Source organism: Panthera uncia, chromosome A2 (genome assembly GCF_023721935.1).
Source record: "Panthera uncia isolate 11264 chromosome A2, Puncia_PCG_1.0, whole genome shotgun sequence".
NCBI lineage: Eukaryota > Metazoa > Chordata > Mammalia > Carnivora > Felidae > Panthera > Panthera uncia.
In genome coordinates, this window is record NC_064816.1 from 162,441,469 (window position 1) to 162,466,194 (window position 24,726).

Sequence of the window (24,726 nt, forward strand, 5' to 3'; positions counted from 1 at the left end):
GGACCCTGTGGATGGGCAGCATCCTGAGGGCTTCACAGCAGGGCAATGGTGAGTGCAACACGAAGCTGCAGCAGGCCACCTCTGCGCCCCTGGGAACGGGGCCAAGGAGCCATTCGAATATTAACGTGCAATTTCCAAGGTACACTCAGCAGGGCCTATCTTGGTTCACTGTTAATTGACTCCGGCAGTGAGAACTAAAATACAGTCTAAGTGAGGGTCACGAGGCGGTCTGGCGGGGAAGAAGTCTGGGGATCAGAGACCTCAGAACCATAACATGCAGAAATACAACCTATAAGAGTCCTCTTCCTTACCATCCTGACTTGAGGGGAGAGGCAGCGTGCCTAGGTTCTGAACCTACCTTTATCACCCCTGGGATTTGTATTACCGTTTATTCGGAACAAATATACTCGTGTTGTTTCCCCATCATCAATTGTTTCGGTTATAAAGTCACACCCAATATGACTAAATTGGGATCACATCAGTGATGTTGTATATGTGGGTGTGCACGGGTATGGACACACGTGTCCGTGAGTGTGTGCATGTGCACAAATGGAGCTGAATCAGTTTTAATTCATCATTAAAGCGAAGGCTCAAAAGTGCATTTATTTCCTGTTAATATGCCAAATTAAACTTTGCTTCACACTGTTTAACTCAGTAATTAATTTCCATTCCCTTTTAAGTTTGATTAATTGGAATTTAGAGCGCAACAAGCCTCCTGGTCACGCCAAGTGATGTAATCCCACATCTCTGGGCTGTGGGTCTGCGTGTGGGGTGCTCGCTGCCCCTCTGTGAGGACAAGGGGGCACGATCCTGCTCAGAGAGCAGCCCTGGACAATAAAAATTGTTTCAACAATTAATTAACCGAGCACAATACAAAGGGGGCGAGTGTGCTACTTGCCGGATCTTTCTCATGAGGAAGCGCCTGGCACATTCTCTGCCTATGGACATGGCAAATGGTCTGGCAGGGCACACCACTGGTAAGCACCGGTGCCTCTGGGTGTGGTGATGGCGGCAGAGTGAAGGGATGTGGAGGAAGTTCTTTGCCTTTGATTCTATGTTTCCAAAGTGTTCGATTTTAATGCGAATATGTCCGTGCACTATTTGTAGAATTTATTTTCGAAGCAACACATGACGAACAAGAAAAGCAGAGGAAGACCCCAGTGACTAACACTTTCTCTTTTTTTCCATAGCCTATTTTTTTTTTTTTTTTTTTTAATTTATGTATTCTCAAGTTAGCTAACATACAATGTAGTCTTGGCTTCAGTAGATTCCTGTGATTCATCACATACATATAACACCCAGTGCCCACCACCTTAATGCCCATCACTCCTTTTCCCAACCTCCCCAAACCCCCACCCCCTTCAACCCTCAGTTTGTTCTCTGTATTTAAGAGTCTCACGATTAACACTTTAGTTTTTTATACAATTAGACTTGGTACCACCTTCTTTTATCAAAATAATTCCAAAGTGGGCTAGAGTAACAATAATGCTCTATTTCTCACACTACGTGGTGGGCTCACTGGTGTGTACTTTCTTACACTCACGTTATTTGAGCATATTGAACATTATGTATAAAGATTTTAGAACAGGAAAGACAATGTGCTCAAATGGAAGAATTTTAGAATGAGCTATGGTGTTATCTTTGGGGTAATTTTTTGTGTGTACTTTATTATTTATTTCCAGATCTTATAGGTTATAGTTAGGAAAAATAAAACTTTTTATTTTAAAAATCCATTTAATAGATGTGAGTAGAAGCAGTGAGAACTTATACACTATGACTTAGTACAAAATTATGCCTTCCTGTTCCTTCCTTGATCTCTAACAACTTCCTTCATTCTGCCAACTGTTACTGATGATTTCTGCATATCAGGTTAACATCCTAGCCCCAGAATACAAGGACATTCCCCAATCTCAGGAGCTTATGAGGAGTGGGTGAGCAAGGGCGCACACGCTGCTGTCTAAGAAGAGAGGAGGAGCCGATTCTAAACCAACCAGGACTTCTGACAGAGGAGATTCTGGGTGTCACCACTGCAACATTCATGAAACGATATGTGTCAGCTAGAAAATTACAAATAGAGGACACATCTTTTATTTCTAATAAGTTTAATTTTTACATGAGCTTCACACCATGACATCCTTGTCAAGCTCCCAGGAGTGCTTTAACCTGGCGGCATGTCTCTGGAAAACCAGGGCACTAGAAAGTTCCGGAGACCATCACCATGTAGTCTGAGAGATAATTTTGCTTTACATTTTATGGATAATATGTGTATGGTGGCTCCTAAAACATTTGGTTCTAATTTTCTACTCCCCAAACAGCTATTCAGCTTTACACCAACACACATAAGTGTCTGAGTTGTTAAATGTGCCAAATTTTCTATTAAGCAAAACGAAACAAACAAAATCTTTTTTTTCCCACGCAAAAATCTTTGAAATCTCAAAGTGTCCTTTCTACACGTTTCTCAAAATGTAAATAGATTTAATGGCTCTGGTACTGTGAACTGTAGAAAGGGCACTTACTGTCCACATACAACACTTGACGCTGTATCAGAAAGGGAGGATAGAATAGGTTTCAGCATGTGGCACTGTCCCTCCCAGATCACAGACTTGTAGCACCTTGACCCACAGAAAACGGGGGCAGATACGGCCGCAGCGCAGCACAGAAACCGTTTTGGACGAGGACTCGCCTTCGGGTCGCACATCAAATGAAAGCTCCCCGGGGAAAAAAAACATGAGCTTGGACAGGCAACCCTACTCTTCCCCTTCCCACCTCCACTCCTCAGGACTCAACACAGACTCCAGCTCAGGTATAGAATACGGGAGGGCTGCCAGGAGGCACAGGCTGGCCCTGTAATGGGCAAGAAGAGTCACTTCTACCTATTTACACACTGCTCCCACGCCGCCCCCCTCCCCCAATAAGTGAACCACACCCATCACACCCCTTCTTGGGCATTCCCCCTTCCTGTGACTCCCCAAACTGCAACTATCAGAATCCATGCTTACACCGGTTTACAATCTGGTCACAAGATGTAGGTAGGGTCCCTGAGCAGGTTATAGAAGTGCCTTTCTGCGAAAAGCACAGTCAGTTCCAAGTCCTGCCAGGTCAGCCCTAGCCCTGACCAAGATCAGCTACCCCAACAGGGAGGGAGTGTGAGTGAGGGTTCACAACCTCCTGTGTGCCAATCCTTGGCCAAGACAGAGGAAGTACCGGAAGGCAGCGAGTGAGTGAGGCCAGGCCGACAGGGAACAGGACAGGTGAGTGTCCAAGAGTACTTTGTGGGTGGGAACCTAATGGCAGAGGCAAGAAGGAGGGTGGCCAGGCAAAGAGTGGTCTGATTCCATAAATGGTCCCCATTCCACCAGCAACGCTCTCACAAACCCAGGGCACTTTCCTGAAGACAATGAGCTGGGCTGACTCAGGGAAAGGCACAGGGAACAGCAGGAAAGGATCACTCATTCAATGGTTACCACTCATCTCCAAGATGTCGACTTCCACGTCAGAATGCAGATTGTCAGGAAATCAGTAAATACTTCCTACATGCACATTATAACTAGCAGAAGAAAGGTAGTACTTGAAGACTCCTCAAAAATCTTCAATCCAGGGGCGCCTGGGTGGCTCAGTCGGTTGAGCGGCCAACTTCGGCTCAGGTCATGATCTCATGATCCATGAGTTCGAGCCCCGCGTCGGGCTCTGTGCTGACAGCTCAGAGCCTGAAGCCCGTTTCGGATTCTGTGTCTCCCTCTCTCTCTCTGACCCTCCCCCGTTCATGCTCTGTCTCTCTCTGTCTCAAAAGTAAATAAACGTGAAAAAAAATTTTTTAAAAAAATCTTCAATCCAGAAGAGAAGTTAAAACACAAACCTCAGGGCGCCTGGGTGTTTCAGTCAGTTAAGCGTCTGACTTGGGCTTAGGTCATGATCTCCCAGTCCCTGGGCTCAAGCCCCATGTGGGGCTCTGTGTTGACAGCTCAGGGCCTGGAGCCTGCTTCTGATTCTGTGTCTCCCTCTCTCTGCCCCTCCCCCTCTCACACTCTGTCTCTCTCTCTCTCAAAAATAAGCATTAAAAAATTAAAAAATTAAATAAAAAATATAAAACACAAACCTTGAAAAATACTCAGACATTGAGTGCCGTGAATAGGACAAACCATTTTTGGTGAGCAGTGGAAAGAAGGCAAGACCAGAGCACGAATGAGTGGGGAGGTGGGTAACTGGGGGAGGGGATGGGATCGGAGCAGTGCAGAGACAACAGAGAAATGAACAAGACAAAGGGAGGTCACCTTAAAGTAACCCTGAGGTTGGAGCCACCTGGTAAATGACCTCAAACGCTCATGCTGGCTTCAGGAGTCTAACCTCATTCCATGGGAAGAGGGGCAGTTGAAGGTCTCAGGCTAGGAGATGACAGCTGCAGGGTGAGAGTAGAAAGGAGAGCAAGGCAGGCTGCCCAGTCAGAGGAGAATGAGGCAAACGAGGGGCACAGGCCACAGTGGGAATGGAAACCAGACAAACAGAAGACACTGCAGAGGAGAGCTGGCAGGAACAGGGGTTTCTATGCACAAGGTCCCCCAAGACTGGGGCGCACAAACAAGAAGGATGACTTAGAAAAGCAAACTCAAATAATTCTGGCCATTCAAGAAAAAACTGGTAAGTGTTCCAGAAGCGCCATCTTAAGGGAAAGACATTACATCAATCTAGAACAGGTAACAGAAAAGAGAGTTTATGTGCAGCCATACAAGTAGCCTAACTATCAGGAAAACAGATTTCTAAATTCTGTTTTCAGTGGATTTGTGGATTCTTTTTTCAGTGGTCAAGTGTTTTCCTAAATGGAAAACAACCAAAATCAGATATTCTGTCCTAAAAATAAATTCCAAAGGTGTAATAATCAACTATTCTTTACATATGTAAAGAAAAAACGAAAGCAGAATTATAAAGATTTTTTAAAGATGATGCTTATGCCGGGAAGTGAGATGTTCACTTTCATGCATGCCATGGGGGCACGAATTAAGGCCACGTTGCAGAAATTGGTTTTCCAGCACGTCACATGCCTCAAAAGTCCCACAGCCCATGCTCCACTAATCTGATTTGTAAGAATATTTTATAGGAAAATGATACAAAATACTAAATAAAACTTCAAGCACAAAGCTCTTTTCTGTTATGATATTTATATTAACTTAAACAATAGTGAACATAACTTAAATATTTAAAAAAGAGAGAAATGCTTTTATAAGGTTATGTTATACTCACGTTTTGAACATTAGGGAGAGGTTAAAGAGGAAGTCTGCAAATGGTTTTAGGAGCATCAGAAAATGCAGGCGGTTGAATGCTACCTGAAAACTCAAGACACATCGCTGCAGGTAGACTATGAAGACATTTGCACAAAATGGGGAGAGGAGAAAGCCAAAGGCAGCACTGCTACACTATTAACGAGACCACCGTGAGTGGTGCCTGCTATTTTCCGGCTATTTTCCATTTTTCACTTCTCTGACATGAGCAGATGCCCATTAAAGGATGAGAAGAGAGAGAGGGAGACTAACAAGGCCCAAAAGGAGGAAGGGGAGGACACAAGTCCAGGAGAGGCACAAAGGTGTGGGGTGAGCCTCAGGAGAGGCACCGGAAGCTGAGCCTGTCAGAGCTGGGGCCCACCGACCCACACGGGGGAAGAAGTGCAAGTTCACGTCCTCTGCTTGGAGGAGGTAGGAAAACAGAAAGAGGCGGTGAAACAGCCGCAAAGTCACTCTGCCTGTTCTGCTCTCTGGCCAGTTGGCTAAGGCTAAATCACACTGTGATGACGGCTCAGTCGGCCCGTGCCAACACCGGATTTTCCTGCAGGTCTACAGGTCTGCTGCAAGGGATGGACCCGGCAAGACGAGTCTCCTGAGACATCACAGGTTGTGGCAAAAGTAACAGCCATGTGTGTAGTGGCTGTACCACCAGCACTCACTGTTCACTCCCTACGGGGAACCACGGAAGGGTGCTCCTCCCTAGAGGGGACCACGGAAGGGTGCTCCTCCCCCCAGCCGAAGCTCTACCATGGCGGGAACACATCAGCTTCCCCAGGTCCCTTCTCCGTGGAAGGAGCAGATTATCATTAAGAACTGAGGACACAGCAGGAGAACCACGCTTCCTGAAAGAAATTGCTTCGCTGACGCCAGGCAAATGGGCTCCCAGAATACTTAAAACACAACACGGATTACAAATGCCCCACTATGTGGGCACACAACAAATTAGTATAACTTTCCCCCTGAGCTTCAGAAATTTGTCAAGGCAACAAGCGTCTCCCAGTGGGTCCAGTGCAGCCTGGGTCACTGAAAGCTGTCCTCTGCAATTAGAGGGTTACCGAAAAGTGAAGAGTTTTAGAATATTCAAACCTAAATTTCTTCCTAGTTTCTTGAAGTCTCCTGGTTTGCCTCATTTGCCTTCCTGGCCAGCTAGCTCAGTGAGGGCCCGCAGTGGAAACATACCTGATGAGTGAATGGATAAAAGAAAACATGAATGGCCACCAGTTGTCATTCCGACAACACCGGGAGTCTTCACAAGAGACGTCAGCCGCAGCCTTGAACACAAGCGCTGGCACACAACTCTCACACATTAACTCCCAAAAGCGTGCTTCCAGAATCGTCCAAGGAAAGCAAGTGAATGTCATCGGTGAAGATCAAAACCCACAAATGTGGCCTCTATACCTTGCTGATAAAATGATCTCTTTTTTTTAATTTTTTTTTAATGTTTATTTTTGACAGAGAGAGACAGAGCATGAGTGGGGGAGGGGCAGAGAGAGGGAGACACAGAATCCGAAGCAGGCTCCAGGCTCTGAGCTGTCAGCACAGAGCCCGATGCGGGGCTCGAACTCACAGACCGCGAGATCATGCCCTGAGCTGAAGTCGGACGCTCAACTGCCTGAGACACCCAGGTGCCCCAAAATGACCTTTAAAAGGCCATGTTCCTCAACATCTTTATCCGGAATTTCTAACACCATGAAGTTGTGATTTATCCAGACAAAACTATCATCAAGTCTGCCTCCTCGGAGTCTGGAAGCCCAGTCAGGATGAGCAAAGAACCACTACTTCAGTAACCCCACAGGGCTGCCTCGTTACCCAGATAGCATGGTCAAAACAGGAGCATCACCTCCCAGAACAAGTAGTGAAGGGGCGCCTGGGGGGCTCAGTTGGTTGAGTGTCCAACGTCGGCTCAGGTCATGACCTCACTGTTCCTGAGTTTGGGCCCTGCGTCAGACTCTGTGCTGACAGTGCAGAACCTGCTTGGGATTCTCTCTCTCTCTCTCTCTCTCTCTCTCTCTCTCTCTGCCCCTCCCCTGCTCACTCACTCTGTCTCTCAAAATAAACATAAAAAAAAAACAAAAAAACAAAAAAAGTAGTGAAAAGGGTTATCATGAAGCTGATTTTTTAAAAAAATTATATGGAAACCCTGTTAAGCTCCCTGAAATGAGCCTTAGGAGCTGGGAGATCCTAAACACCAAGCGTGTCTTCCCAGTGAAGCAGCGCCTTCCCCACAGAGCCAGATGCAGCCAGGTCTCCTCAGCCAGAAAACCTCCTTGGCCGGAGGCCTCGGCTGTCCGGTTCCCACAGAGGCCAGGGGCCCCAGGGTGTCCAGATCCCACAGGGGCCCAGGGGCCCCAGGGTGTCCAGATCCAACGGGGGCCCAGGGGCCTCAGGGTGTCCAGATCCCACAGGGGCCCAGGGGTCTCAGGGTATCCAGATTCCACAGGGGTCAGGAGCCCTAGACTGTCCAGATCCCATAGGGGCCAGGAGCCCCAGGGTGTCCGGATCCCACAGGCTTTCCCAGGCTCTCCGGGTGGTCACAACTCATATGGCATAGGTTTCACTGCTACTACCTCATCTCTTTCCAAATACACTGTACTTTTTCATCATCCCCCACTTGTCAAATTAAAGCTTCTTCTTTTTCTTTTCTTTTCTTTTCTTTTTTTAGAGCAATAAAACAGAAGAGCTCAGTCTATCAAATTTTCCACAGCATGCTGGGCACCCCAGTAGATCACGACCTGCAGTTGACAGGCCCAGCTTGTGATCACTAAACACAAAAATGAAAATAAAAAACTGTTCTGAGCACTTCCAACAAAAATATTTATTTGGTCTGCTCCCTTCACACCTCAAGACACAGAATCCGAAGCAGACTCCAGGCTCTGAGCTGTCGGCACAGAGCCCGATGCGGGGCTCAAACTCACAGACCGCGAGAGTCTCAGAAGGAAAAGAAGGACAGAAGGAAGGAGGGGAAGAGAAGATGGAGGGAAAGAGAAGAGGGAGGGAGGGAGGTTCCTTCACGTGCTCGTGGCTCAGAGCCCTGGCCCACTGAGGGCCAGCAGCAGCACCCCAAGAAGGGCCAACACGAGAAAGAAGCAGGGGTATGCGGCCTGAGAACTGACCCCAGCTGACCTCTCCCCCAGATTCGGCCTCAGCCCCACTCTACACACAGTGGGGCCCACTGAGGCTCTTTGTCCACTGACAGATACTGTTTACTGGAGCTGGAACACCGTCCTGGAGACGCGGGGTGCTGCCCCCTCCCCGCAGGGCCCCCCCGCCAAGCGTCAATCTCTGGATTTGTGGGGCTATTCTGTGTGCCGGTTCTTGTCCAGGTCCCTGCTCAGTACTACCCCACCCCACCTGAGACACCTGACATTCCTACCTCGAAGCTTCCATGTGAAGCCAGAACAGGGGTCTCATGCATCATCAGGGATACCCCCGTGGGAGCTGAGGGCCAGCACCTGACTCAGCAGGCCTGAACCTTTGAAAGGTCTGCCTTTCAAAATCAGCTCAGCAGACTCTGAAATGTCTTTATTAGGTAAGTTTTATTACAAAAGTAACACAAGATTGCTTTTTTTAAAGATTGCTTTAATACATAAAGCAATACAAAGATCTTGAAACACAAGTTAATCTCCCCCATATATATCCTCCCCAAATTGCCCCTAGTTCCCCCAAAAGACACATTCTTCCTTCCGGTCATCTGCTGGGGGTGGGAGTGGGGGAGCACTCCCAGAAAACAGAATCATATTATAACCACTACCCTGCAACTTACTTTTTCTATTTATCACACAAGGGACATTTTTCCTGGTCAGGAAAAATGAGACACTTAACTCATTTTTTAAGTATCTATGTAATACTCCATACTATAGACCCAGCATAAGTTATGAAACTTCCCATATCAGTGGATTTACAGGTGTTACAGGTTTTGCCAGTATAAATACTGTGGCATACCCTCGCTTTTATATACGTGAATCCCCAAAACAAATCAAGTTATCAGTATATTTTTCATATAATAGATATTGCCAGATTACATTCCAAATGACTGTAACCAACTCATGTGCTTACTAGCAAAGTGCATCTGGGCCCATCTCCCTGAGCCCTCACCAGTGCCGGGTATCATTCATCATGTGAATGTTTGGCAATCTGCAGGTAAGCTTTATATTCACATTTCCCCTAAGTAGTACTGAGGGTAAACACATTTTCATACAGTAAGTGGGCCATTTTCCTCCCTCCTCTGCAAACTACTATTCACATCTTTGCCTGTTTTCCTATTCAATTCTTTGCCTTTTTCTTATAGGGTGTAGGGGCTCTTCATAATTCAGAATAAGAACCTCCGGTCCACTGACATGTTGCTAAATGGTTCTCCCAGTTTGGTTATCTTGTTTTTTGTTTTTTTTTTCAATATATGAAATTTATTGTCAAATTGGTTTCCATACAACACCCAGTGCTCATCCCCAACAGGTGTCCTCCTCAATACCCATCACCCACCCTCCCCACCCTCCCACCCCCCATCAACCCTCAGTTTGTTCTCAGTTTTTAACAGTCTCTTATGTTTTGGCTCTCTCCCACTCTAACCTCTTTTTTTTTTTTTCCTTCCCCTCCCCCATGGGTTTCTGTTAAGTTTCTCAGGATCCACATAAGAGTGAAACCATATGGTATCTGTCTTTCTCTGTGTGGCTTATTTCACTTAGCATCACACTCTCCAGTTCCATCCACATTGGTACAAAAGGCCATATTTCATTCTTTCTCATTGCCACGTAGTATTCCATTGTGTATATAAACCACAATTTCTTTATCCATTCATCAGTTGATGGACATTTAGGCTCTTTCCATAATTTGGCTATTGTTGAGAGTGCTGCTATAAACATTGGGGTACAAGTGCCCCTCTGCATCAGTACTCCTGTATCCCTTGGGTAAATTCCTAGCAGTGCTATTGCTGGGTCATAGGGTAGGTCTATTTTTAATTTTCTGAGGAACCTCCACACTGCTTTCCAGAGCGGCTGCACCAATTTGCATTCCCACCAACAGTGCAAGAGGGTTCCCGTTTCTACACATCCTCTCCAGCATCTATAGTCTCCTGATTTGTTCATTTTGGCCACTCTGACTGGCGTGAGGTGATATCTGAGTGTGGTTTTGATTTGTATTTCCCTGATAAGGAGCGATGTTGAACATCTTTTCATGTGCCTGTTGGCCATCCGGATGTCTTCTTTAGAGGAGTGTCTATTCATGTTTTCTGCCCATTTCTTCACTAGGTTATTTGTTTTTCGGGTGTGGAGTTTGGTGAGCTCTTTATAGATTTTGGATACTAGCCCTTTGTCTGATATGTCATTTGCAAATATCTTTTCCCATTCCGTTGGTTGCCTTTTAGTTTTGTTGGTTGTTTCCTTTGCTGTGCAGAAGCTTTTTATCTTCATAAGGTCCCAGTAATTCATTTTTGCTTTTAATTCCCTTGCCTTTGGGGATGTGTCGAATAAGAGATTGCTACGGCTGGGGTCAGAGAGGTCTTTTCCTGCTTTCTCCTCTAGGGTTTTGATGGTTTCCTGTCTCACATTCAGGTCCTTTATCCATTTTGAGTTTATTTTTGTGAATGGTGTGAGAAAGTGGTCTAGTTTCAACCTTCTGCATGTTGCTGTCCAGTTCTCCCAGCACCATTTGTTAAAGAGACTGTCTTTTTTCCATTGGATGTTCTTTCCTGCTTTGTCAAAGATGAGTTGGCCTTACGTTTGTGGGTCGAGTTCTGGGGTTTCTATTCTATTCCATTGGTCTATGTGTCTGTTTTTGTGCCAATACTATGCTGTCTTGATGATGACAGCTTTGTAGTAGAGGCTAAAGTCTGGGATTGTGATGCCTCCCGCTTTGGTCTTCTTCTTCAAAATTATTTTGGCTATTCGGGACCTTTTGTGGTTCCATATGAATTTTAGGATTGCTTGTTCTAGTTTCGAGAAGAATGCTGGTGCAATTTTGATTGGGATTGCATTGAATGTGTAGATAGCTTTGGGCAGTATTGACATTTTGACAATATTTATTCTTCCAATCCATGAGCAGGGAATGTCTTTCCATTTCTTTATATCTTCTTCAATTACCTGCATAAGCTTTCTATAGTTTTCAGCATACAGATCTTGTACATCTTTGGTTAGATTTATTCCTAGGTATTTTATGCTTCTTGGTGCAATTGTGAATGGGATCAGTTTCTTTGTCTTTCTGTTGCTTCATTGTTAGTGTATAAGAATGCAACTGATTTCTGCACATTGATTTTGGATCCTGCAACTTTGCTGAATTCGTGTATCAGTTCTAGCAGACTTTTGGTGGAGTCTATCAGATTTTCCATGTATAATATCATGTCATCTGCAAAAAGCGAAAGCTTGACTTCATCTTTGCCAATTTTGATGCCTTTGATTTCCTTTTGTTGTCTGATTGCTGATGCTAGAACTTCCAACACTATGTTAAACAACAGCGGTGAGAGTGGGCATCCCTGTCGTGTTCCTGATCTCAGGGAAAAAGCTCTCAGTTTTTCCCCATTGAGGATGATGTTAGCTGTGGGCTTTTCATAAATGGCTTTTATGATCTTTAAGTATGTTCCTTCTATCCCGACTTTCTCAAGGGTTTTTATTAAGAAGGGTGCTGGATTTTGTCAAAGGCCTTTTCTACATCGATTGACAGGATCATATGGTTCTTCTCTTTTTTTTTTTATTAATGTGATGTATCATGTTGATTGATTTGCGAATGTTGAACCAGCCCTGCATCCCAGGAATGAATCCCACTTGATCATGGTGAATAATTCTTTTTATATGCTGTTGAATTCGATTTGCTAGTATCTTGAGAATTTTTGCATCCATATTCATCAGGGATATTGGCCTGTAGTTCTCTTTTTTTACTGGGTCTCTGTCTGGTTTAGGAATCAAAGTAATACTGGCTTCATAGAATGAGTCTGGAAGTTTTCCTTCCCTTTCTATTTCTTGGAATAGCTTGAGAAGGATAGGTATTATCTCTGCTTTAAACGTCTGGTAGAACTCCCCTGGGAAGCCATCTGGTCCTGGACTCTTATTTGTTGGGAGATTTTTGATAACCGATTCAATTTCTTCGCTGGTTATGGGTCTGTTCAAGCTTTCTCTTTCCTCCTGATTGAGTTTTGGAAGAGTGTGGGTGTTTAGGAATTTGTCCATTTCTTCCAGGTTGTCCAATTTGTTGGCATATAATTTTTCATAGTATTCCCTGATAATTGTTTGTATCTCTGAGGGATTGGTTGTAATCATTCCATTTTCATTCATGATTTTATCTATTTGGGTCATCTCCCTTTTCTTTTTGAGAAGCATGGCTAGAGGTTTGTCAATTTTGTTTATTTTTTCAAAAAACCAACTCTTGGTTTCATTGATCTGCTCTACAGTTTTTTTAGATTCTATATTGTTTATTTCTGTTCTGATCTTTATTATTTCTCTTCTTCTGCTGGGTTTAGGCTGCCTTTGGTGTTCTGCTTCCATTTCCTTTAGGTGTGCTGTTAGATTTTGTATTTGGGATTTTTCTTGTTTCTTGAGATAGGCCTGGATTGCAATGTATTTTCCTCTCAGGACTGCCTTCGCTGCGTCCCAAAGCATTTGGATTGTTGTATTTTCATTTTCGTTTGTTTCCATATATTTTTTAATTTCTTCTCTAATTGCCTGGTTGACCCACTCATTCTTTAGTAGGGTGTTCTTTAACCTCCATGCTTTTGGAGGTCTTCCAGACTTTTTCCTGTGGTTGATTTCAAGCTTCATAGCATTGTGGTCTGAAAGTATGCATGGTATAATTTCAATTCTTGTAAACTTATGAAGGGCTGTTTTGTGACCCAGTATATGATCTATCTTCGAGAATGTTCCATGTGCACTCGAGAAGAAAGTATATTCTGTTGCTTTGGGATGCAGAGTTCTAAATATATCTGTCAAGTCCATCTGATCCAATGTATCATTCAGGGCCCTTGTTTCTTTATTGACCGTGTGTCTAGATGATCTATCCATTTCTGTAAGTGGAGTGTTAAAGTCCCCTGCAATTACCACATTCTTATCAATAAGGTTGCTTATGTTTGTGAGTAATTGTTTTATAAATTTGGGGGCTCCGGTATTCGGCGCATAGACATTTATAATTGTTAGCTCTTCCTGATGGATAGACCCTGTGATTATTATATAATGCCCTTCTTCATCTCTTGTTACAGCCTTTAATTTAAAGTCTAGTTTGTCTGATATAAGTATGGCTACTCCAGCTTTCTTTTGGCTTCCAGTAGCATGATAAATAGTTCTCCATCCCCTCACTCTCAATCTAAAGGTGTCCTCAGGTCTAAAATGAGTCTCTTGTAGACAGCAAATAGATGGGTCTTGTTTTTTTATCCATTCTGATACCCTATGTCTTTTGGTTGGCGCATTTAATCCATTTACATTCAGTGTTATTATAGAAAGATACGGGTTTAGAGTCATTGTGATGTCTGTATGTTTTATGCTTGTAGTGATGTCTCTGGTACTTTGTCTCACAGGATCCCCCTTAGGATCTCTTGTAGGGCTGGTTTAGTGGTGACAAATTCCTTCAGTTTTTGTTTGTTTGGGAAGACCTTTATCTCTCCTTCTATTCTAAATGACAAACTTGCTGGATAAAGGATTCTCGGCTGCATGTTTTTTCTGTTTAGCACACTGAAGATATCGTGCCAAGCCTTTCTGGCCTGCCAAATTTCAAAAGAGAGATCAGTCACGAGTCTTATAGGTCTCCCTTTCTATGTGAGGGCACGTTTATCCCTTGCTGCTTTCAGAATTTTCTCTTTATCCTTGTATTTTGCCAGTTTCACTATGATATGTCGTGCAGAAGATCGATTCAAGTTACATCTGAAGGGAGTTCTCTGTGCCTCTTGGATTTCAATGCCTTTTTCCTTCCCCAGTTCAGGGAAGTTCTCAGCTATTATTTCTTCAAGTACCCCTTCAGCACCTTTCCCTCTCTCTTCCTCCTCTGGGATACCAATTATGCGTATATTATTTCTTTTTAGTGTATCACTTAGTTCTCTAATTTTCCCCTCATACTCCTGGATTTTTTTATCTCTCTTTTTCTCAGCTTCCTCTTTTTCCATAACTTTATCTTCTAGTTCACCTATTCTCTCCTCTGCCTCTTCAATCCGAGCCGTCGTTTCCATTTTGTTTTGCATTCCGTTTAAAGCGTTTTTCAGCTCCTCGTGACAGTTCCTTAGTCCCTTGATCTCTGTAGCAAGAGATTCTCTGCTGTCCTCTATACTGTTTTCAAGCCCAGCGATTAATTTTATGACTATTATTCTAAATTCACTTTCTGTTATATTATTTAAATCCTTTTTGATCAGTTCATTAGCTGTTGTTATTTCCTGGAGATTCTTCTGAGGGGAATTCTTCCGTTTGGTCATTTTGCATAGTCCCTGGAGTGGTGAGGACCTGCAGGGCACTTCCCCTGTGCTGTGGTGTATAACTGGAGTTGGTGGGCGGGGCCGCAGTCAGACCCGATGTCTGCCCCCAGCCCACCGCTGGGGCCACAGTCAGACTGGTGTGTGCCTTCTCTTCCCCTCTCCTAGGGGCGGGATTCACTGTGGGGTGGCGTGGCCCGTCTGGGCTACTTGCACACTGCCAGGCTTGTGGTGCTGGGGATCTGGCGTATTAGCTGGGGTGGGTAGGCAAGGTGCACGGGGGCAGGAGGGGCAGGCTTAGCTCGCTTCTCCTTAGGTGATCCACTTCGGGAGGGGCCCTGTGGCAGCGGGAGGGAGTCAGATCCGCTGCCAGAGGTTTGGCTCCGCAGAAGCACGGAGTTGGGTGTTTGCGCAGAGGGAGCAAGTTCCCCGGCAGGAACTGGTTCTCTTTGGGATTTTGGCTGGGGGATGGGCGGGGGAGATGGCGCTGGCGCCTTTGTTCCCCGCCAAGCTGAGCTCTGCCGTCCGGGGGCTCAGCAGCTCTCCCTCCCTCTGTCCTCCAGCCTTCCCGCTTTCTGAGCAGAGCTGTTAACTTGTGACCTCCCAGACGCTAAGTCGCGCTTCTGTCGGAACACAGTCCGTCTGGCCCCTCCGCTTTTGCCAGCCAGACTCGGGGGCTCTGCTTGGCGGGCAGGCTGCCCCTCCGCCCCGACTCCCTCCCGCCAGTCCGTGCAGCGCGCACCGCCTCGCCGCTCTTCCGTGGGCCTCTCGTCTGCGCTTGGCTCCGGAGACTCCGTTCTGCTAATCCTCTGGCGGTTTTCTGGGTTATTTAGGCAGGTGTAGGTGGAATCTAAGTGATCAGCAGGACGCGCGGTGAGCCCAGCGTCCTCCTACGCCGCCATCTTCCAACCTCCCCCGGTTATCTTGTTTTTAATTGTGATATTAAATAACATGACTAATAACATAAAACGTGGCATCGAAACCATTTCTAAGCGCACAGTTCCGCAACACTGAGCATGTTCACACTGTTGTGCAACCATCACCACTATCATCTCCAGAACTTTCCATCTTCCCAAATGGAGACTCTGTCCCCATTAGACACTAACTCCCCATCCCCCTTCCCCAGCGCCCAGCGCCCACCCTCTCCTCTCTGTCTCTATGGATCTGGCGGCTCCAGGGACCTCATAGAAGTAGAATTACAGGGCAGTTGTCCTTCTGTGCCTGGCTTTGCTCACATGATGAGCATCGTGTCCTTCAGGTGCGGCCATCCTGTAGCAGGCGTCAGGATTTCCCTCCTTTCCGAGGCGGGATGCTTCTCTGTTGTACATCTACACCACATTTGTTCCTCCGTCCATCTGGCCATGGACATTTGGGTCGTTTCTACCACCTGACTTCTGTGAATGAGGCTGCCGTGAACATGGGTGTGCAAATACCTGTCTGAGTCCCTGCTTTCCATTCTTTGGGGTATTCTTTTGAGATTGCTAGATCATATGGTAAGTCTGTGTTTAATTTTTTGAGGAACCTGGCAGCTGCACCATTGTACATTCCCACCAATGATGCCCTAGGGGTCCATTTCCCCACATCCTCACCAACACTTGATATTTTCTGTTTTTGTTTTTTTACAGTAGCCATCTTCAGATGCGTGAGCTGGTAAGTATGTTTATCTTTTGACATTTTTTTAATGTTTATTTATTTTTGACAGAGAGAGAGAGAGAGACAGAGCATGAGCAGGGGAGGGGCAGAGAGAGAGAGGGAGACACAGAATCCGAGGCAGGCTCCAGGCTCTGAGCTGCCAGCACAGAGCCCGATGCGGGGGTCGAACTCACGGACCATGAGATCATGATCCGAGCTGAGGTCGGACTCTCAACCGACTGAGCCACCCAGGAGCCCCACTGACTTTCTTTATAAAGTACATTATCCCATGCAAAAATTTTAATTGTGATTTCAAAGATCTATTGGACACTTTGAAAATATATATAAGGTTAATAGGTATATATATTTCTCTCTCCATTCTAAGAAAAGGAAAGGGAGGGGAAAGAAAAGAGAAGAAACCTGTGTCTGACCACAGAACATTCTAGACTCCCCAAAGGGGCCTGCCCTCTGTATCCTTACAGGGCTGCTGGGCCACACCTCCTTGCCCCACTCGCCTGTAGGGTGAATGAAGTGGCAACCACAGACCCAGACGGTATGTTTTCCTTACTAACTCCCCATCAGCTACTCATAGCACACAATTTTGTGAGATTGGATGATGCCTGCTTTGCTATTTCGTAGACTTTAGCTGTATTAGAAAAAATATCAAATATTGTCTGTCTCCATAAATCAAAGCCTGCATATATATTTACATTTAAATTGCTTTCTTTTTCCAAAGAACTCAAAGCTGTTATCTTACATAATGTTAATATGAGTCCCTGCCAGGAAGGCAAGTTGAGGTTAGGGAAGGAAAACCCCCACGACAGTTGTGATTCCAGGCCTGCTTTTTGTCAAGGACAAAGGAGAGTGAACGAAACTATAGTTTCCATTGTGCTGCTGCCGCTTACATCCCCAATTTAGTTAAACATGCACATAGCTATTTTCTTTACAGTCAAACTTCACTGAAGGCAGGTGACACATTTTTACAAGTAAGATTATTTTTTAAAACCTGCTTCCCAGGGCACCTGCGTGGCTCAGTTGGTTAAGCGTCCGACTTCAGCTCAGGTCATGATCTCACAGCTTGTGAGTTTGAGCCCTGCGTTGGGCTCTGTGCTGACAGCTCAGAACCTGGAGCCTGCTTTGGATTCTGTGTCTCCCTCTTCCTCTGCCCTTCTCCCGCTCATGCTCTGACTCTCTCTCTCAACAATACGTAAACATTAAAAAAAAAAAAAAAAAAAAAAAAAAAAAAAAAAAAAAAAAAAAAACCTGCTTCCAAATAAAAGCTTCACGGGGTACAATCACAAGCAGCCTGGGAGGGGAGGGCAAGGGAGAGGCCTGACTGTGTATAAGAGTTGGAGGCGCTCAAGCTGGCAGGGCCACACGGCTGAACACTCCACATTCTGCCATCACGGAGGTTCTAATGTACTCTCCCCCAGCCTAAGTCACCATTATCACAGTCTGCACAGAACCTGCCCCAATCCCTGAAAACACACACACACACAAAACAAACTATCCGGGGTTGTCAGCAATTTGTCCCCATGGCACATGAGCTAGCAGGACACAAGCATGATTGTTCCCAGCCCTGAAATCCCAGGTCTGGTCCACAGCACTGTTCACTCCAAGGGACACTCAAAGCACCTGGTTTTTGACTTTCAGACCCTCAAATGTGTCCCATGTGGGCCCAGCAAGGACCAACTGAGCTCAGGGGTGGTCAGGCACAAGGCACCTTTTACTCGTGGAGGGCTTCCAGGGTCTAGGTCCTCTGTGAGCCAGGTTCCACCCACAGACACCCGCGTTTGCACAGAGAACAGGGGCAGTCAGAGACGTCTGTGGCAGGCTCCAGGCAAGAACAAAATCCACACCCAAAACACACTCCCTGAACTACCTGGGGAGACCAGGAGCAGTAGGAAAACAGGCGCGCCCCGCACATGGGTCCTCCCACAGCTACCCGGGCCCACTTGCAGACTCCGTGTGGCTTCAGGAGAAGCAGTACAGGGCAAAGCCCCTGTGCAGGTGTTGTACCCTAACCCCTCCCTTAGTATTTGAAGGCCACGACCCAATGGCACACTGCCCCAGATCTGCTGCCATCACACAGCACACAGGTCTCTCCTGAGCAGGGCAGATGTGGTGGAGGGAAGCTCACGTTCCCACCCCTCCAGACCCAGCCACTGGCGGGGCTCAGAGCTCTACCTGAAAACACAAAGTACCAGACATCTCTTCTCTTCCTGATGAGAACAAAACAGGTGGTCTAAAGGATGAACGGCTTCCTGCTGGTGGAGCAAAACTAGGCTGAGGGATGTGGCAGTTCCAGCCGGAGTCGGGGCACCCGATTCCATCACCTACTGTTGTAAAGCTGCTGGTGAGCAGCCGTAAATCCTGGGTACAGATGCAGATGTAGACGCAGACACACACACGTGCATATAAACGATGTGTTCCACTTCCGTTAGGTTTCCATTAACTTTTTAATCACGCCCAGAGAACTTTCAGCTCCACAACTCTCTTCGCGAGCATCAAAGAAAATGAACCTCGCCCGGAATGTTCCCTGCACATGGTGAGCCCCATCCGCGGTTAGCAGGGTAGAGGCAAGCCCACACCCACAGCTGCATGTCGGCTGGGACTCGCACACTTACCATTCACGCAGGTCTCAGATGGTCTGCAGAGGCCATCCTCGAACAAACAGCCTGGGGAGGAAAGACAAAAGAGAAATGAGTCAGCGCTACAAAGAACAGTGCGGCTCTCCAGGGCCATTACAGCCACTGACTCCCGAGTCTCGAAGAAACGACGCGGACACACACAGGCTCTTTGGATCTGACTTCGTTGAGATAATGCAGATGCTAGAAAGCAGCAGGATACACAAAAGAGAACGGCAGGTTAGGAAGAGGTTATTAACTATGAGGGGACCCACCCCCTGGGTCACTGTACAGTCTCTGATTGTTAGTTTGCTCACTGGGGAACTGCTGTAAAATCCACAGAGTTGAAGCATTCCCTGAAACAAATACGGGTTGAGGAAGGCACAAAAACAGGACTGGAGAAGCTACGAAAGCAGCTTCTGTTCTAGAAGCAGAGGAGCAGCATCTAACAGGGGACAGCGCTGCCATGAATTCACAAGAATAAGCAGTTTCACTGTGCCCTTACAACAATTCAAGAGAGAGATATTACAGTCCCCGCGCTCCCTGGGAGAAGCCCACAGGCCCGGAGCACAAACCCAGGGAGATGCCCCTCAGTCAGCCACCTGGGCCTCAACTCAAAGCAAAGGGTCTGCTTTCCTGAAGCAACATATAATCTCATGACAAATATCACGTCCTGTCTTTGTCTGGTTGGAACACACATCGCTGCCCACTTCATCCACGAACTGACCGCGTGCTGCTGTCTGTCTGCTACTGCGCCCCTGTTCCCCACTCCCCCTGGCTCTGCCCCCTGGGGCCTCTCATTCACAGGCCCTCCCCACTGAGTACCCACAGCAGGCCCTGTGAGGTGGGAAAGGTACAACAGACTGGAAGGAAAACTGCCAAGAAGCATCCAAAAGACGGTTAGCCACCACTGAGAGTTAGCGAGACCTGCATCCAATCTTGTTCCCCCAGAAGTAGTGACCCTGAGAAAGGCAACGGGCCCATCCAGTCTCAGTCTCATGAGCAGGACAATCGGGCTGCCTGATCTTTAAGACTCAAGTCCAGCCACCCAGGAGATGGTCTCTGCCGGAAGAACAGATGCAAACCACCCAGGGTCTCGCAAGGAGCCTGGGCAGTCTGGTCGCCCCTCCCACTGCCCCAGATGCTCAGAGGGCCACATGCTCCCTTCTCTGTGCCCAGGACCATCCCAGCGCATTGCCAGTGCCACAGAAGACCGTGGAGGAGCAGCCCCATGCTCAGGCCCACCACTCACTCACATTAACAACCCTGTTTGTCACATGGAACTTGGAGATGACAGACGGTGAGGAAAGGCAGCAGGAAGAAGCCTTTCCCCACTTCCTGTGCTGCTCTAATCACAGCTGACAATTAGACTCAATTGGAAGGAGAAACGCACCGCAATTAACACTTGAATCTTGACCCTCAACAACCTGCTATCTGCGAGTGCCTCATTCCATCCTTTACAGGGAACTGGTTAAAAAATGCGGCAGAGAGACTTCTACCAGCAGTATTTCAAGTTGTTTATCAGCAGAGATGCAAGCGTTAAGCATACTCCACCCCACCATGCAATATGCTAATTTATTTGTGTTGTTATCTGCTCTAAAATTAAGAAAGGCCATATCTCACTTTAAGTGTCAGCCACCTACTAACACTAATTACGACCATAAATCATAGAAAGAAAAAGACATCTGTGTGAGACACTTGGCCCCGCCCCGTGCTCTCCATCCGACACACTTCCTTCTCCAGCGGCACCCACCTCCCTCTCCCTTGGCAGGCTGGGCACGGCTCCAAAGTCGATTTGTTCACACAGCAATCTCACAGTCGAGCTCGTGAATGGCCTCAAGACCAGGTGCGACTCCAAAGCCAGGCAGTTAAACCTGTGAAGCAGGCCCGTGAAGCAGTCCATCTTGGTGCCCAGAGCTTACAGCCAGAATTGCTCAGCTTTGATGGTGGTATCCCCCCTTTCCATGAAAACAAAGGCAGCATTTCCAAAATGCTCAAACTGCTCCCTTGGCTGACCACCCAGAGACCAGCTGTGAAGGTGGGAACACCCCTTATGCATCTATCCACAGATTTCCCTCCAGCTTCAGAACGCACACGCACGCTGACAGATACACACAGGCAGACACATCACACACACTCACAATACACTCACAGATGTGCATACCAAATCTTTTTAGTCCTAATTCTGCTTCCCCTTTATTTTCTCAGAATACTGCGCAAGATTGCGTCACCACCTTGATGCCTCTTTTTCTTTGCCTATTCAAACAGAAAAAGATCCAGCAATTCTGCAGAGCCAGGCCAGCTCTGCCTCCCATCATTCCTGAGACATTTAGAAAGGGTTTTGTATTTTGTGGTGGAAAGAGCCCACACGAGCAGGATTCCCACGCCCTGGCCGGTTAACTGCCGACCCCCAGCTGTACGAATCCCCACTGCAGCCCTTCCACTCGGAGGGTGTCCCCTCCAGACTGGGATGCTGCTGTAGAGGGGAGAGTGGCCTGAAAATCGAAGTCCCCAGCCCAGCAATCCGCATCACCAGTATTCCGCCCACCCACAGGCAAGCTGACTACCCTCCAGGGTCTGCTCTTTCCCAAGCTCCTTCCCTCCCACAGGTGTTTGCAGAGGCACTGAGATGGATGCCAGTGCACACTAGCAGAATAGGAGAGGTTCTGTGACCGAATGTAAGAAAAAGATAAAAGTAAAATGAATTCTCTCACCAAACAATAAAACAGGTTGTCTCTCAGATGGACCATATGAACAGGAGCAGTGACTGTATCTTGTACAAAGCCACTCGAACATGCTTAGAACCCAAGTATTCTCAGGAAATCTTCTTAACACTGAGAGCTGATGGGGAGCCTGGGTGGCTCAGTTGGTTAAGCGTCCAACTTTGGCTCAGGTCATGATCTCACAGTTTGTGAGTTCGAGCCCCACATCAGGCTCTGTGCTGACAGCTCAGAGCCTGGAGCCTGCTTCAGATCCTGTGTCTCCTTCTCTCTCTACCCCTCCCTGCTCGCACTCTGTCTCTCTCTCTCTCTCTCTCTCTCTCAAAAATAAACATTAAAAAAATTTTTTTTAAAAACTGAGAGCTGATAATGCTACTAAGCCAAGAAAGATTTAGTATGACAGCCAAATAAAATGATGACAAACTCCAGCTGGCATGCGAATTCTACTCAAATGCACGTTAATAACTAGTATAACAAGTACGTTATCTCTTCGCAAAGGCAATCTTTCACAAATAACGAAGTCTTCTCATACATAGTTCTCTTACTTGATCACTCCCCCTTCTCACTGAGCACTCCCAAAGCAAACAACAATACAATGTAATGACTCTCCCAGTTGCCTACTGCAATGCCTACTCCCATTTTGCAAAAAAAGGAAACCTGGACTCGAGAAGGTTAAGAATATGCCCACAGTCGAATGCAAATTGGTGCAGCCGCTCTGGAAAGCAGTGTGGAGGTTCCTCAGAAAATTAAAAATAGACCTACCCTATGACCCAGCAATAGCACTGCTAGGAATTTATCCAAGGGATACAGGAGTACTGATGCATAGGGGCACCTGTACCCCAATGTTTATAGCGGCACTCTCAACAATAGCCAAATTATGGAAAGAGCCTAAATGTCCATCAACTGATGAATGGATAAAGAAATTGTGGTTTATATACACAATGGAATACTACGTGGCAATGAGAAAAAATGAAATATGGCCTTTTGTAGCAACATGGATGGAACTGGAGAGTGTGATGCTAAGTGAAATAAGCCATACAGAGAAAGACAGATACCATATGGTTTCACTCTTATGTGGATCCTGAGAAACATAACAGAAACCCATGGGGGAGGGGAAGGAAATAAAAAAAAAAAAAAAAAAGAGGTTAGAGTGGGAGAGAGCCAAAGCATAAGACACTGTTAAAAACTGAGAACAAACTGAGGGTTGATGGGGGGTGGGAGGGAGGGCAGGGTGGGTGATGGGTATTGAGGAGGGCACCTTTTGGGATGAGCACTGGGTGTTGTATGGAAACCAATTTGACAGTAAATTTCATATATTAAAAAAAAAAAAAAAAAAAAAAAAAAAGAATATGCCCACAGTCTGACTCAAAGCCTGGTCTGTCTCCCCCACACACACGTGCCTTCTCCACTACTGCAAGCTGTTCCAAGTAAGAGGGGTGGGTTTGTGTCCACACAAGGGTTCACCAGGGCAGACACAGGCACATCACACCACTGGGACCTTACTTGGTGGAGCCCTCTGTCCAGATCCCAGCCCGCAACTCCCATTCCTTCTCCTACCTCCACCTGCAACCTTTGCTCTTCTGTGGGCCTGGAACACACCCAAGGAAAGAAAAAGGCAAATCTTTGCCAGTATCTGGCCAGTGACCACACACACGTGCACCCTTGGTGGGAAGGAGAGCCCCTGCTCCTGCTCACTGCTTCTCCTTTTACCATATAGCTCCTCCTAAGGCAGTACCACTGGGCTCCTGCTTGCCCGTGGCTCTGCTCCTGGCCTCCACACCCTGTCTCAGCTCCCTGGAGCTTTGCAGAGCAGCTCCCACCCCAGCAGGAAGCGATGGGAGGCCTCACAGAGCAGGCAGATGGTGACACCTGGACTCAGGTGCCTTCAGCCACATGCAGAAACGAAGGGTATGGGCAAAGCGTGTCTGTCCCGAGGCCCATCCTGCCAACAATTACCAGGAGCACCACCCCAGAGGTAGTCAACCTGAGGCGTGTCTCAGAGCAGACACTGAAGTAAATAAACAGTGGCAGACAGGTCCAGGCACAGGGCACACCCCCTGGCTGCACCTCAGGGGTTCCCAGGAGTGGACAGACATCATTTATTTTGTTGGTTTTTGATTTGGGTCTTGATTTGGTGTATACATTGTTTGTTCTCCACTAACCCAGACCATTTTCTCTGGGAGCTGATTCTTAGCTCTCAGACATCTAAATAGCAATAATCTAAAAGCTGCAAGACGGTGCGTGTGTGTGGCGATTTGTACGGGAAGGCTCATGTTTAAGCCAAGGTGAGCCATTGGAACCAGGCAATGAACAGATCTGACTATCTCAGTGCAGCGGGAAAGCCTTCCCAGCTGCAGCACCAGAAGGATATTGGGTGACCCTTTGTGGCAGGTTCTGGGCTGCAGTCTCCACCACAGCAGATGCCAGGTGAGGGAGGACAGCTCTCGGTTCACAGTGGTCCCCAGTAAAACCTCAGACCTGGACGTGGGCACAAACACCCTTTTTCAGCTCCATTTCACTCCCCACAGGTGGACTTTCACAGTTTCTATTCTTCCCGTTCCTGTTCGTCCTCTGCCAGGAGTCCCAGCTACCCCAAGAGTCCCTGGAGCACAGCGCTCAGTAAATTGGGTGATTTAATGCATGAAGAATCACTTCGGGGCGTGCAGGGCTGAGAAACCGAATAAGAACTCTCCACTGCCCCAGCTCCCAAATGTGAGGAGTCCACACCTCAGCAACATTCTCTTGGTTCAAATACTCCTCGTACTGGAAAAGTGGCATGAAAACACAGTGAACGGCTACAGGTATTTGGTAATCAATATATTCACCCTCATTAAGTGAAGGCCGAGCGCCCCGAGAGCATGCAGGGAGGCACTGTGCCCTGTCCTGGACCAGGAGCCTGGCGGGCCTGGCCCACTCGCTAGGCAGCAGGAGGTGTCCTCCCACGAGCAGACAGAGGTCCAGGGGAGTGGCAGCTGGGTGCACACATACGGTGGCAGTTCTCTCTCCTCCACCGTGACCTCCGGAATTTCCAGGTCAGAAGGGCAGCCCTTCCAAAAGCAACAGGAGCAGGTGCTGGGCTGGTCTCTGCTGAGGCAGGGGGA

General features: G+C 47.0%; 1 protein-coding gene across 7 annotated transcripts in view; it reads right to left on the bottom strand.

The window, feature by feature from the left end:
* The window catches only part of PTPRN2 (protein tyrosine phosphatase receptor type N2), an 803,411-nt gene that overhangs the window by 697,558 nt on the left and 81,127 nt on the right, over positions 1–24,726 (bottom strand). For all 7 annotated transcript variants that reach the window (XM_049642198.1, XM_049642197.1, XM_049642193.1 and 4 more), the window contains exon 2: positions 18,906–18,956. In XM_049642198.1, the coding sequence (XP_049498155.1) occupies positions 18,906–18,956 (51 nt within the window). The remainder of the gene's footprint in view (positions 1–18,905; positions 18,957–24,726) is intronic.